This window comes from Ricinus communis, chromosome 6 (genome assembly GCF_019578655.1).
Source record: "Ricinus communis isolate WT05 ecotype wild-type chromosome 6, ASM1957865v1, whole genome shotgun sequence".
Taxonomy (NCBI): domain Eukaryota; kingdom Viridiplantae; phylum Streptophyta; class Magnoliopsida; order Malpighiales; family Euphorbiaceae; genus Ricinus; species Ricinus communis.
The window spans coordinates 20,102,094-20,114,935 of NC_063261.1; the positions used below are offsets into that span (position 1 = coordinate 20,102,094).

Here is a 12,842-nt window from a genome sequence, read left to right on the forward strand (position 1 = left end):
ACATGGTGTTGCTGTAGATAAATAGCCATCTTCTGGTGTTCTCTACAGTAATTCAAGCAGAACTTACTCAATGCTGGCGCATACAGCTTCATGTTACATTCTGCGGCCAAGTTGTAACATGTGCTGTGAATCTTAAATAAGATTGGGTACGTGCTTGGAGAAAGCATGCGTGGGGCACTTTCAGATAAAATAACTTTGGGTTTCTTTTATTTAACATCTTCAAAAAGTACAGCTTACAAACATCCAAGGATAATGTCACATAATCTCAATGAATTTTCAGCTTTTACGTGGATGGGTATCTATATGCTTCACTAGGACTAGTCCTTTCTTTGATTTAAACAGAGTTTTTCTGCCTACAATAGTCTCAGCACATGTTCTACAGTGGAAGAACGTTTCTGAGTCTGTATTTTGAAAACATATCATGAAATCAACTTCCATTTATTCTTAATCTATCTTAAAACTATTCGCTTCAATTTTATATACTTCTGAGCTAGTTTTAATCACTTGGACAACATTTCCATCTTGATAGAGACTAGTCCTGCGTGGGAGGCCACATCCTTGCTTGGTACCAGTGAAACTTCGAATCCTTGGCACTGTGATCTACGAACCTGAGAGGAACGGAACCTCGGCTAGCGTTGTGGGTAGGGAGATGTTGAGGTTACGAACTGCTAAATAAGCAGCAATACCAGCAGCATAACCAGCAAATGCAAAACCACTCACCTGAAAAATGAACAAGTTCTTTAACTAGATAAAGAAAATGGCATGTTGATGAAAGAAGACTTAGTGGTAAAATATACCTTCCGCAAGTACCAAAAGAAGTCCACCTTCTCCATCCCCATAAATGCAACTCCAGCGGCAGAGCCAATAACAAGCATGGAACCACCAGTACCAGCACAGTATGCGATTAACTGCCAAAACTCAGAGTCCTGAGGAAAAGAGGTGAGATCATACATTCCCATTGTTGCGGCAACCAGTGGCACGTTGTCTATAATCGCTGATACAACTCCTATTGCACTTGCAACGAGTTCCACATTCGAAATATGGGCATCAAGGTAATTTGCCAATTCACGAAGAATCCCTGCTGCCTCGAGGCTAGGTAAAATGAAAGATAATGTGAATTTGATATGACTAACAGAATTAACTTCACTTCTATCTTTCATGTACTATTCTTGTCTTTACCTGCTAACAGACAAAAGGATGCCCAGGAAGAAAAGGGCTCCTTGGGTGTCAATTCGTGACAAAGCCTGTGGTACTTTCAACTTTTGCCTTTCTGATTCACCATAATGAATAGCATCTGTAAGAATCCAAAGAACTCCTAGTCCAAGAAGCATGCCCATATATGGAGGCAATCCAGTTAGGGCCTTGAACACTGGAACAAAAATTAAAGCTCCGATACCCACAGAGAAAACAAGCTGTCCTCGAGGAGCCATCCGTTCAGATGCCAAAACTTTGGAGGATCCGTGTTCCTTTCCATTAACTTCACTACATGGGAGAAGGGCAGCTCATATCACTTCATCAATGAAGTTAAACTAAAACTTTCTGGGGCTTTAACCCCTTATTGCACTTTGAAAATACAAGAAAAATACCTAGTGAGGGACATAAGAGCCAGTGGAACAGCTAGAGAAACAGCTGAAGGTATTAGCAAAATCTGCAAGCAAAAAAGAACATGGAATTGAGAACTTTCTTGTATCAGTGAGGTGTTTGATTTCTACGGGGAATAAATTTTTAGCACTGAAGAATTTGATTCTCAAATTTTCAACCTTTAAATTGACTCCACTACTGAAATATATCAGCAATAAATTGTTTTCATTACTTAAGAGCATGCTTTAGATTTCCATGCTGAGGATTAACATTGCTACTGAAGAGGCTGAAACTAAAACCTGAGATCTAATTCTGATTTCTTTCTCATGCTTAGAGACACAAACATGAGAGCATGTCCTGTATCACACATGTGCCTGGGTGAGAAAATACAAACAAATCGACAGAGTTTTGGAGATTCCACACATCCTGAGAAAATCTATGAACAAATATCTCATGCATGTCCAGTTCAATTAATCAAACCGCCCAGTATCGAGATAAGGACACTAAACTTGTACCATCTTTAATCCACTCTTGGGTAGGGAAACAGGATATTATGATCCTGATCTAGTTTCTTTGGTTGCACCATCCAAGGGTCTCTACAAATTATGTGAGGTAAGAATTTGTCAAAAAGTAAGCACTATTTAGTTGGCTAGCTCAAAGTCCCTTTTTTTTTTTCCTTTTCTTCTTTTACTAAAAGTAAAAGCAAAAGCAAAAGGCCATGCATGGCTGATAACAAAAAGCAAAAGTATTACCCTTTGCTAGAACCAAAATTTAGTTGTTTTTTGTTAATCGCCTTTAACTTAGCTAAAAGTCAGATGAAACAGTGTAAACAACAAAACATGCATTTTATGGACAAGTGATTTTAATCTACAAAAGAGAGATATCTTCCTTAGAATGATGAAAGGACCTTCATTGTGGGCAATGTGGATATTTGACCATGTATCCATAACATAGTAGTTGTGACATCACCAATAGGAGTCCATGCACCACCTGCGTTTGCTGCAATCACAACAACTGCTCCTAAAAGCCTGTGAAAAAGGAATGCGTAGTGTAAGCATATTTCATATGAGCTAATTTTATGGGAAAAAAGAGAATTTATTTTAGGAAAGAATTGACAGATGGTGAAATGTTACAGAATATCATTAGCATCTTATTTTCACTAAGTTATAAACTAAGCATTACCTAGAAGTTTTAAAGGAGTCTTCTTGTGAGGTGGTGAAATCCTACTTTTAGAGCATTGATAAACAATTTTTTTTTTCCCAATCCCTTCTTATTTCCTTTCACTTCTTTTTCCCAATCCCATCAAAAAAGCAATTCAATCTCTTATTTATCCAAAATAAAAGACAAAAGATCTATCCAAATTTAAGACAACATGACAGACAAATTCATGCATTATCAAGAAAGAGTCTCATGAAATATCTGTATACAATTCAGCGCATACTTGCGGTATTCTGATGGAGGTACTAGTTTCCTCAACAATGAAACCATAACAATGGTAGACGTCAAGTTGTCGAGGATTGAACTAAGGAAAAATGTTACAAAACCAACCTGCAACATTCCACAATCACTGGTCAAACACCATTGATTAACGAAAAAAACGCAAGAACAATGAGGACGGTACAGTAGTTTAAAAAAAAGAATTAAATACAGAGCTATAATTCTCTTCTGAAGAAGTAAAAAATCTGAATGAGAAAAGTGATCGTGCGAGGGACTAGAGTGCTGCAATGCTTTTTACATATTAGTTATTTAGGTAATAGAAACAGTTCACATGGCCCATCATATAGACAAAATAAGAAAGAATAAAATGACTGCAGAAAATAAGAGCTACTGATGTTAAAGGAAAATGAATAGCCTAATTAACAATCATATATTAAAAATAATGTATCAGTCTTTAGTTAAAGGTTCATTTCAATTAGGAGTTCAGCTATAGTCAACTGAAATTTTTGGATTTATGTAGTCATATAAATATGTTTTCTTAATTGGAATTTGCAGTATTTCTCTTGATACCTGTCAAATAAGTATCAGCATGTCGTTAAAATATCAGAAAACTAGCAAACAATCGAATGCACGCACTTATTTAACCTTCGAAGACAAGTTTAATACACCAAATATCTAAAGAAAGATTTTTCAGTATGATCATGACAATAGAATAGAGCACTAACCACCCAAAGCAGAGTCCGTGGCTTTCGAGTAGTGATATTGTCAGTGACCAGCTTAAATCCTTGATGAGCATCAACAATTTCAACAATGGTCATTGCACCAAGCAAGAAAAAAACAATCTCGCTTACTTCTGCCGAAGCATGTGTCAACTCAGAAACAGCTATATCAGTTGAAGGTGCCTGCTCAAAAAAGTCAAATAGCCAAAAGTATTTCTGAGCCAAGAGCCATAGAAATTATGATAGGTTTCATGATATACAGAGAGGGACAGACTTTATGCATGGCAATTATGGCAACAAGCAGTTTCCTGATATCAGATCATAACACATTCTATAACATTTAGAAAGTACTTATATTCGAGACTTAGCAGTAATCCAATAATTCAAATCCAGTCATTTTTATTCAAAGGTCTGTTTGAACATCAGTCATCCATGCAAAATAGCCAATATTTGAAAGTAGAACTAGATACTGAAGCCATCAATTATGGCATTGGCAATGTTACGCAGAGAATGAAAATCTTACCCCAATGCTTCGTACTACCCATAAGCTCACAGCCATCAATAATCCTACTCCACTTTTATTGAAGGCTAGAGACTCTTCAAAAATGATGCCTGCATATCCTATCCCAAAGAGTAATACCATAGCAAGATCCTGTCTCAGAAAATTACATCCAATAAACCACCAAATATCACTTCATAATCTCTCTGTATGAAACAGTTTGATAAATCATAAAATCATAACATTTTCCCAGATAAAAGCCTAAACCTGATTGGCTGCGACCCATGAATGGTTAATCGCTGCAGCCCCTGTTGCAGCAGCTGCAAAAACTGCAAGAGCTTTTACCAGATCAGTCTTTGGCTGGTAACTGGCTTCGAAATCCTGAGAACTCGTATCATCCAGTGAACATAAAGGGTCACATGACCCTGCATCTGGTGTCAGCTCCTGAATATACGCTATGACTTAAAAATACGAATTGCAACCAATAGCAGTGAACAAGAATGATACACAAAGGGATACTAATAGTATTCGTAATAATAATGTGGATATGCATCTTCACATACATCAGGCTATAAATTTAAACTCCCCATATTTTGGAGAAACTCTCCTCTTGCCCTCCAATCACCAATAGGCATTCTGCAAAATAGAGACATCTATCTCTATAAAGATAACAAAAACTTGACCTCATTTTCACTTACAGCAATCGAATCCAGAACTCCACATTTTAAAATATTTGATGATAGAGTAATCAGAAACTTAGTTTTTATTTAGTTTGAGAGTATTTCACTTGAGCAAAGATCAAAATAACACACAATAACCAAAATCCATTGATCCCATTCACCAACTACAAAGGAAGAAACTTGATACCTCTAACATAAACATATAAATAAATAAGCAAATGGGTACTCTAAAGATTGAAACTTTATTTAAAAGCAAACACGTATGAAAGAACCTGAAGCTGTTTCACAGTGTTGGGTGGTTGAGCTTGCCCCTGATATGAAGAAGTCCCTTTAGCCTTATCTTCAGCTCTAGCTAAAAACCCACTACGAAGCAATCTTGAACGTCTTAATCTATGTAAAGATGAGCTAAAACAAGACTGAGAAGGAAGCGAAGATAGATAAAAGGAAGATGGTAAATCGATAGAGTGTTTCTTGAATTGGTGAGTTGGGTTAAAGTTGTGTATTCCAATTGAAAGAGATGCCATTGCACTCTGGTTTTTCCCGAGAATTGAAGAAGAGGTAGTGATTGTGTTTTTGTCTCGTTGCCAGTGGCTTGAGTTGAGAGAGTTCTTTTCTTTTCGCAGTTTTTTTTGAAGATAAAATGCAAATGGCTATTGCCAGGTTTTTAATATGACTCGAAGAGTGGAAATAGTTTCTTTAATGTATCTCTCTCTACATGGCAAAAGGGCAGGTTTAAACCATAAACCGGACCGGTCAGATTCACAATCGGCTCTAATCAATGGTTTTAATTTATAAGCAGGCTAAAAATCATTAAGAAAAAAAAAGGCCAATTAAGGTTCAAATCTTTATTGAATGTGAACCAGACTTTCAAATTTGTCTTTTGATGTATAAATATAATGTAATTATTTAATAATAAATGCTGTAGAAATCATAAACTAAATAACTTAATAAGTCAAATGAATTCAAATATTTTTAATAATATAATTGTTTATATTTTTTGAAATCAATTTCTATTATATGATTCAAATTAAAAAGAAAACTAGATTTATATTTAAACTTCTCTTGGTGAGATAGTGAGTTTTTAGATATGTTAAGCTTGGAAGAAGATAATTTTTTTATAACTAGAAAATAAATTGTCATATTTCAAAAAAAGAATTGAATTTGAAATTTTAATTTTTAATATTAAATATTCAACCACTAAATTAAATTAATTCTATAAAATAAATAAAATAATATATTCTAAATTTTTTATAAAAATAAATAAATTACCACCTTTTCAAAAAATTCTCAAACTCAAAGTGAACTTTTAGTTTTTAAGTGAAAAATGATTAAAAACAAAATAAATAATTTTTTCAATTTTTCTAGTGTATTTTTCCATTATAAAAATTTGATAAATATAGATATAACTATAATATTATATTAAAATATTAAATAATATGATAATGTTGAATTATTTAAAATGAATATATGTTAATCGTATGAATTTAATGTACAGATAAAAATATACTCTTGCATGGGGCAAAAATGTTCTTTCTCCAATCAGTTCCTTTTAATAAAATGCAAGAACATAGGAAGAAACCATAACACGTGTCAGATTAGCTCTCTCTCAAATATGCCTGGTCATCTTCAACCGCCAATTCAAAGAAAGAAGATAAAAGGTATAGTTAGTTAAGCGCCACATAAGGTTATCTCCTTTTTCTTTCTGTCTCTCTCTCTCTCTCTCTCTCAAGTCTCAAGCACAAAGCCATGGCAGTAGTATCTCAACTCTCCGCTTCTCTTTCCCTCTCAATCCGCGGTATTTACACACTTCTCTTTCTTTGTTTTGCGATTTCATGGATTTTATTTTGCACTTAAAGAAATGATGTTGCAGATGTTTGTGGTGTTAGCTCAGCAAGAACTCATGCCATTTCTCGATTACCCACTTCGAGTTTTGCCCCAATAAGGACAACCTTCGCTACTGGCTCACCTCTCTGTAAGTGACTCAATTGTCTTTTGCTCTTGTTATTTATATGCAAAGCACCTAATTCTTGAAGATGCATGGACATTGCTGTTACTACTTGTTTGATATAATATAGCATAACAAACTGATAGGTTCTGCTTTAAGTTTATATGATGACTGAGAGGTATTAGTGGACTTTTCTGCATCAGCACAAAAATGGGTTTTATTGTCAAGAGGGTAAAATTGAGTTTAAAGGGTTTAAGCATACTTAGTTAGCATCCCCACCTTTTATGGGAATTCAAGATAGATTCTTTATCGTTTAGGATACATTGGTATTAGTTAGGTTTCATCAAATCATTTTGGTTATTATCTCAATATATAAGCTATTTGGGTTATGTTGATAATTGTTTAGTATATTTTTTTTTCTTAATTTGCTATGGTTGAAATTGTTATATATGCCCAACGAGCCCAATAAAAAAGCAAAGAGTGCAAGGACAATTGGAAGGAACTGGAAATTGGCTGAATCAACTTCGTTATGCGTATTAATATGATGTTATATTATTTGATTTTCGTCTTTTTAAATGCTTACTTGCAAGAATTCTAGCAGGCATCATTCTGTTTTATTACTTTAGCATGGATTAAGCTGAAACCTCCGTTTTCTTCTTCTCTGAATATTACACATTGTTGCTTTTGTTCCTTTTTCTTGCTGTACTTAATTGTCATGAAGTTGGCCTAGATATCATATTATTGAACCACTTTAATTGTACTACTCTTGAATCATGGCTGTGATGCTCCAAAAAGTTTTCTTTTTCTTTTTAAATTTTTTTTGCTATTATTGGCAACTAAAGGACTGTTCAGTGCTCTTATCATGATATAATAGTCAGAGAGCTAAGACTTACTTTCATTTTCCAGTAATATCAAGAACTTCTCCCCAAAGGAAATCTGCAAGCAAAACAGCACTAGTTTCTATTAGATGTGAGCAAAGTACCCAAGACAACAGTTTAGATGTATGGCTAGGACGGCTTGCAATGGTTGGCTTTGCAGCGGCTATTAGTGTTGAAATAGCCACAGGCAAGGGACTTTTGGAGGTATGGAATAGCTTACAGGTTACTTTTTTTGAATGATGAGAATACTTCTGTCTATTCCAAGCATGATGTTAAGGATTAGTTTTGTTTTATGTCTCAGTGACTCATTGCACAACCTGGATTAATATGCTATAAATGCAATATTTGAGAAACTTTTATCACAATATGTACGAGAACTAAATTTTTATCGTCTACAATATCATATGATGTGATGCAGTAGTTTCTTAGTTATCTTACATTGCATATTACAGAAATAGAATAGTTTCCGTTGGTGATCATGACTTGGCACATAGATTATTGATTCATTGTAGTTGGTTTTAAGCTTTTATCTTATCAAGTCCTTGCTCATTTTGGCTGTGCAGAATTTTGGGCTTACATCCCCTTTGCCTACAGTGGCATTGGCAGTAACAGGATTGGTGGGTGTCTTGACAGCTGTTTTCATCTTCCAATCAGCCTCTAAGAATTGAATGAACTCAACTGTGGTTCGGCGTTTGTAAAGTTTGTAACGTCAAAGATCTTTAAGGTTGCATTTTTGTTGGTCGCCAGTTGTAATTTCTTTCAATACCAAGAATTGATCAATACTTGAGAATGTAAACTGATGGAAAAGATAATTTATGTGAAACCTTTCCCTCCCTTGTGCTGTTTCTCATTATGACATCGTGGTCCGGGGAATGTCTTATTTATCCGTTCACAGAGTGTTCCCAAAAAGACATTTGTTTAGGTTTGAGAATCAACTAGTGGTATTATTTTGATATATTGGACAATGATATCCTGGATAGCACCTGTTATGAGGACAATAATATTGTTATGAGCGACTTTTCTGCAAGTAGAGCCGTTCTCTAATCTTGCTAAAGGTTCTTTTGGTTTATTCTTGTCTGATGCATGGGTCTTTACAAATTCTCAATCTCAAACCTGAGCTATCTCCTCTTAACTTGATGTGGATGTTTCTTTTGAAATGACAGCAACCACTGATAGAAACAAGAGTAACAAAACGAACAGTTTGATATTCTTTACTTCTTCAGAATTTATTCTCGTAGCCTTTATCATGTGAAAGTGCATTATTACCTGATATTTACTTAAAGCGCAAGGGATGCCATCCTCTTTTAATCTTTCAACAGTTCATTTCAGATCGATCATGTTCTTTCTACATCTACAAAACGCTGAACGCATATTCCTCTGAAATTACAGAGGGTTTGCTTTCTTTCTGTGCATGCTATGATTAGTGAGTTTTTTTCTAACTGATTATGGTATGGGCACAATCATATCCCGGCTAGCAAAGAGGTTTCTTTCAAAGAGTAAAGTCAGGGTTTTAATGGTGGGACTTGACGATTCTGGAAAGACAACCATTTTGTACAAGCTGAAGCTAGGAGAAATAGTTACAACCATTCCCACCATTGGTAAGTATTCTTGTATTCCTGCCTAAATGATATTATAACACTACATGAAGAGTATTTATGTCTAATCTTTGCTTAATGTTATTTCAATTAGTCCTCTATTAAGTTCTGGTGTATTTTCTGCGCATGACAGGTTTTAACGTGGAGATAGTGGAGTACAAAAACATAAGCTTCAGCATATGGGATGTGGGAGGACAGCAGAAGGTACTCAACTTTCTGTGAAAAACTGAACTGATTAGTTTAGATAAGGAATTGAGAAACTGTATCTTAACATTGTTATATGAAACTAAATTGATTCGCAAAAACAGATTAGGCCTTTATGGAGACATTACTTTCAGAAGGTGGAGGGATTAATCTTTGTGTCGGATAGCAGTGACAGAGAAAGAATCAGTGAAGCTCGTAATGAGCTGCATCGGATTTTAGGTGATGTTAGTAACATCTATTTTTGTTTTTTCGTATAAAATTTTAGATTATACCTTCCACTTCAAGGCAAAAGAAAATAAACGAACTGTAAATGTTTTTACTAATTCTGGGACATCTTCTATCATTTTAAGAATATAGGATTTCATGTTTTTTTGCAGGATGAACTAAAGGATGCAACCCTGCTTGTCTTTGCCAATAAGCAAGATTCTACAAATGCTATGCATGTCAATGAGATTGCTGATAAACTTGGGCTACATGCTCTTTCCCAACGCCGCTGGTAATAATAGCCCTTCTAAATATTTCTGTAAATGATCTGATACCATTTATTGTATAGAACAATAGTTAAATTTGGAAATTTGATGAGAAGTGGCTATTTTTGTGGATGTTCTTTCTGCAGGTATAGACAAAGTTGTTCTGCTACGCTTGGAAATGGACTGTATGAGGGTCTAAATTGGCTATCGCAAACAAACCCGCATTTTGATGCAAGGAAATATAGACATATTAATTGACACATTCTAACAAATCATTGTCTGGTATCATTCTGATTAATAGAGAAGCTTTTGCTTTTCTTTTTCTTTTTCTTTTTCTTTTTCTTTCATGCAACTTAGCAACGGCTAGAGTATGAAATAAATAGTTAAAATTAAATATTCAAGTACCAAAAAAAATATATCCTATTTATATAAATAACTAATATTATTATTAATTTTAAATAATAAAATATATATCCATTATTAATATTAAAACATAAAACATTATACTTATTAAACAAAAACCAAAGGCCGGCAGCAATATTTATGACAACAAATGTCGGCATTCAAATTTCAAACATGTGTCTCCTCTCCAGCAATGAAATCAAGTTTCGTAGACAGCCACACGTGACATTATGTCATTTTCACTTCAAATTGAAGCAACCACTGTCAATTTTCCCAAAACCCCCACTTCACATTTCATCTCCATGTTTGCTCAATTGAACCTTTACATCCACAGTCACTAATAAATCACATATTTCTTGAAGTTAAAAGATAATAAAATAAAAAATAAATCACATAATTTGATCATACTTTGTTGTGGGTTTGTAATGTTTCTGTAAATGTTCCACCTAGTTAAGGAAGTTTATTTTGTTAAAGAAAAAGAATAATCTAGCTTCCACATTTCATTTATATATATAATTCACTAATATGAAATTACAAAATTTCTAATGCACATTGTTTTATTTTGGCTCTAAAAAATAATAATATAAACTGAATTTCTGACCATATTAAGACTTCGGTTTTCCTTTCCTTCCGTAAGCTTGTTTACATACAGAACTTGGTTTCTGTGAAGGCGTACACAACTGAGATGAACCCGGACACCCTTGTAGACAATTATCCCCCAAACTACCGGTGACCGGAACTCCACCTGCGAAAAACTCCGATGGTGGCTTACCAATCAGGAAATTCCCATCCAGAAACAATCTTTTCAAACTCTTCTTTTGACTAAACTCCAACGGGATGGTGCCACGCAACCGGTTGTATCTCAACGACAAAGACGAAAGCAGAGGATAATCAGCAAAATTTAATGGAACGTTACCTTCAATTTTGTTGAAACCAAGATCAACAGCTACGAGGTCACTGTTACCATTTACAGGCTTTGAGATCTCAGCACGTGTAAGATCATTATTGGCTAAATCAACCTGTTGAAGTGCTGGTAAGAGAAAGAACCATGATTCTAGTACTCCATTGAATGAGTTTTCACTCAGTTCAATCACTTCTAACTGAGTTAACCCATCGAATGATGCTTTAGATAACGAACCAGATAAAGAATTGTTCTTTAGAGCTAGTTCTAGCAAGTTGTAAGGTAGTTTTGGTAAAGACCCAGTTAATTTGTTGTAACTAAGATCAAGTCTTCTTAAACTAGACATTGAATTCATGGATTTTGGCAGATACCCGAATAAAGAATTATGTGAAAGATCCAAACTTCGAAGTGATTTAAGGTTAGTAATGGAGATTGGAAGTGACCCAGAGAACGAGTTGAAACGGAGAGTTAAAGTTTGGAGATTTATAAGAGAGGAAATTGAAGACGGAACAGAGCCAAAGAAGTTGTTATCTGAAAGGTCAAGAATAGTGAGATTAGTGAGCTGAGAAATGAGCGGAGTGAGTTGACCTGAGTAGCCAACTGGGTCAAGAGTGAGTTGGGTGACTCGAGTTGCGTCAGATGAGCATGTTACACCACAAGTGAAGTGGCTCCGGCGAGGGAGGAGACATGGGTCTGCCAAGGTGAAGTCCCATGATGCAAGACATGACCATGAAGGGATGGAACTTGGCTTGATTGACGATTTAAAAGCTTTAAGAGCAGAGATATCTTGTGGTGAAGTAACACCTAAAATAAACACATTTCTTGAATTGAGGAGAAACAAGAAAAATAAGAGAAACTTAATCATTCTCTATTGCTTGTCTTCTGATTTGGGATTTTTGGTAAGAGGTGAAGGAATTACAATTATCAATCAATCAAGATGGTTCTTGTCAGGGAAAGTGGTGGGGAGTTGTGTTGATGGACCTTTTTTCTTTTTGGGAGGTTAAAGAGGAGGGTTTTTATTACTTTAGGTGTGGCTGGAGAGCACTAAAATGTACATAATTGGTGCTGGTCATATAGACATACACGTTTGTATATGAATCTAAGGTATGTATGGGAGATATTTAAAGGTGGGGTAAGATGTGCTGTCTAATTGTCTCTATAAGATGCTTCATGATCTTGGTTGCTTGTTTGCTTGCTTTAGTTTATGGGTTGTTAAGCATAAACCAATTCTTAATAAAACACTTCTTACTATTTTATTTGGTGGTTCTTGCTCATATTAATAATTTAATGGTTTAATATTTTTATTTAATGTATGAGTAACAACATAACATTTAAACTTAAATTTGCCATTATAAAAATTGGAAGAATTTGACTACTTTTCTTTTTCCGGGATTAAGCTTTCATATACTTCTTTTTTTAATAATTCTATTTTATCCCCTTTTTTTCTTTATAATCCTTTTTATATCAAAATTAGAGTGTTTAATTTAAAAATTTAATGCACTTGATAATTATTTTTTATTGAAAAAACATT

General features: G+C 34.6%; 4 protein-coding genes across 4 annotated transcripts; 2 read left to right on the plus strand and 2 right to left on the minus strand.

The window, feature by feature from the left end:
- Positions 1-185: 185 nt before the first annotated feature.
- LOC8288127 (sodium/proton antiporter 1) lies at positions 186-5,554 on the minus strand. Its single transcript, XM_002518642.4, has 10 exons — positions 5,189-5,554; positions 4,504-4,680; positions 4,261-4,389; positions 3,744-3,920; positions 3,023-3,129; positions 2,489-2,609; positions 1,587-1,648; positions 1,180-1,482; positions 798-1,092; positions 186-720 (listed from the first exon to the last, which is right to left on the minus strand). Exons 1-10 carry the CDS (start codon positions 5,438-5,440, stop codon positions 601-603), a joined length of 1,743 nt encoding a protein of 580 aa, XP_002518688.1. The 5' UTR covers positions 5,441-5,554; the 3' UTR covers positions 186-600.
- Positions 5,555-6,548: 994 nt separating this feature from the next.
- On the plus strand, positions 6,549-8,573 carry LOC107260738 (stress enhanced protein 1, chloroplastic). Its single transcript, XM_015718883.3, has 4 exons — positions 6,549-6,711; positions 6,787-6,888; positions 7,768-7,943; positions 8,303-8,573. The coding sequence occupies exons 1-4, from the start codon at positions 6,663-6,665 to the stop codon at positions 8,405-8,407; spliced, it is 432 nt and encodes a 143-aa protein (XP_015574369.1). The 5' UTR covers positions 6,549-6,662; the 3' UTR covers positions 8,408-8,573.
- A 142-nt stretch (positions 8,574-8,715) lies between these two features.
- Positions 8,716-10,331, plus strand: LOC8288128 (ADP-ribosylation factor 1). The gene is made up of 5 exons (XM_025157261.2): positions 8,716-9,337; positions 9,468-9,538; positions 9,643-9,762; positions 9,916-10,034; positions 10,155-10,331. Exons 1-5 carry the CDS (start codon positions 9,190-9,192, stop codon positions 10,264-10,266), a joined length of 570 nt encoding a protein of 189 aa, XP_025013029.1. The 5' UTR covers positions 8,716-9,189; the 3' UTR covers positions 10,267-10,331.
- A 449-nt stretch (positions 10,332-10,780) lies between these two features.
- On the minus strand, positions 10,781-12,459 carry LOC8288129 (probable LRR receptor-like serine/threonine-protein kinase At4g36180). The gene has a single exon (XM_025157260.2). The coding sequence runs from the start codon at positions 12,174-12,176 to the stop codon at positions 11,016-11,018; it is 1,161 nt and encodes a 386-aa protein (XP_025013028.1). The 5' UTR covers positions 12,177-12,459; the 3' UTR covers positions 10,781-11,015.
- Between the last annotated feature and the right edge of the window lie 383 nt (positions 12,460-12,842).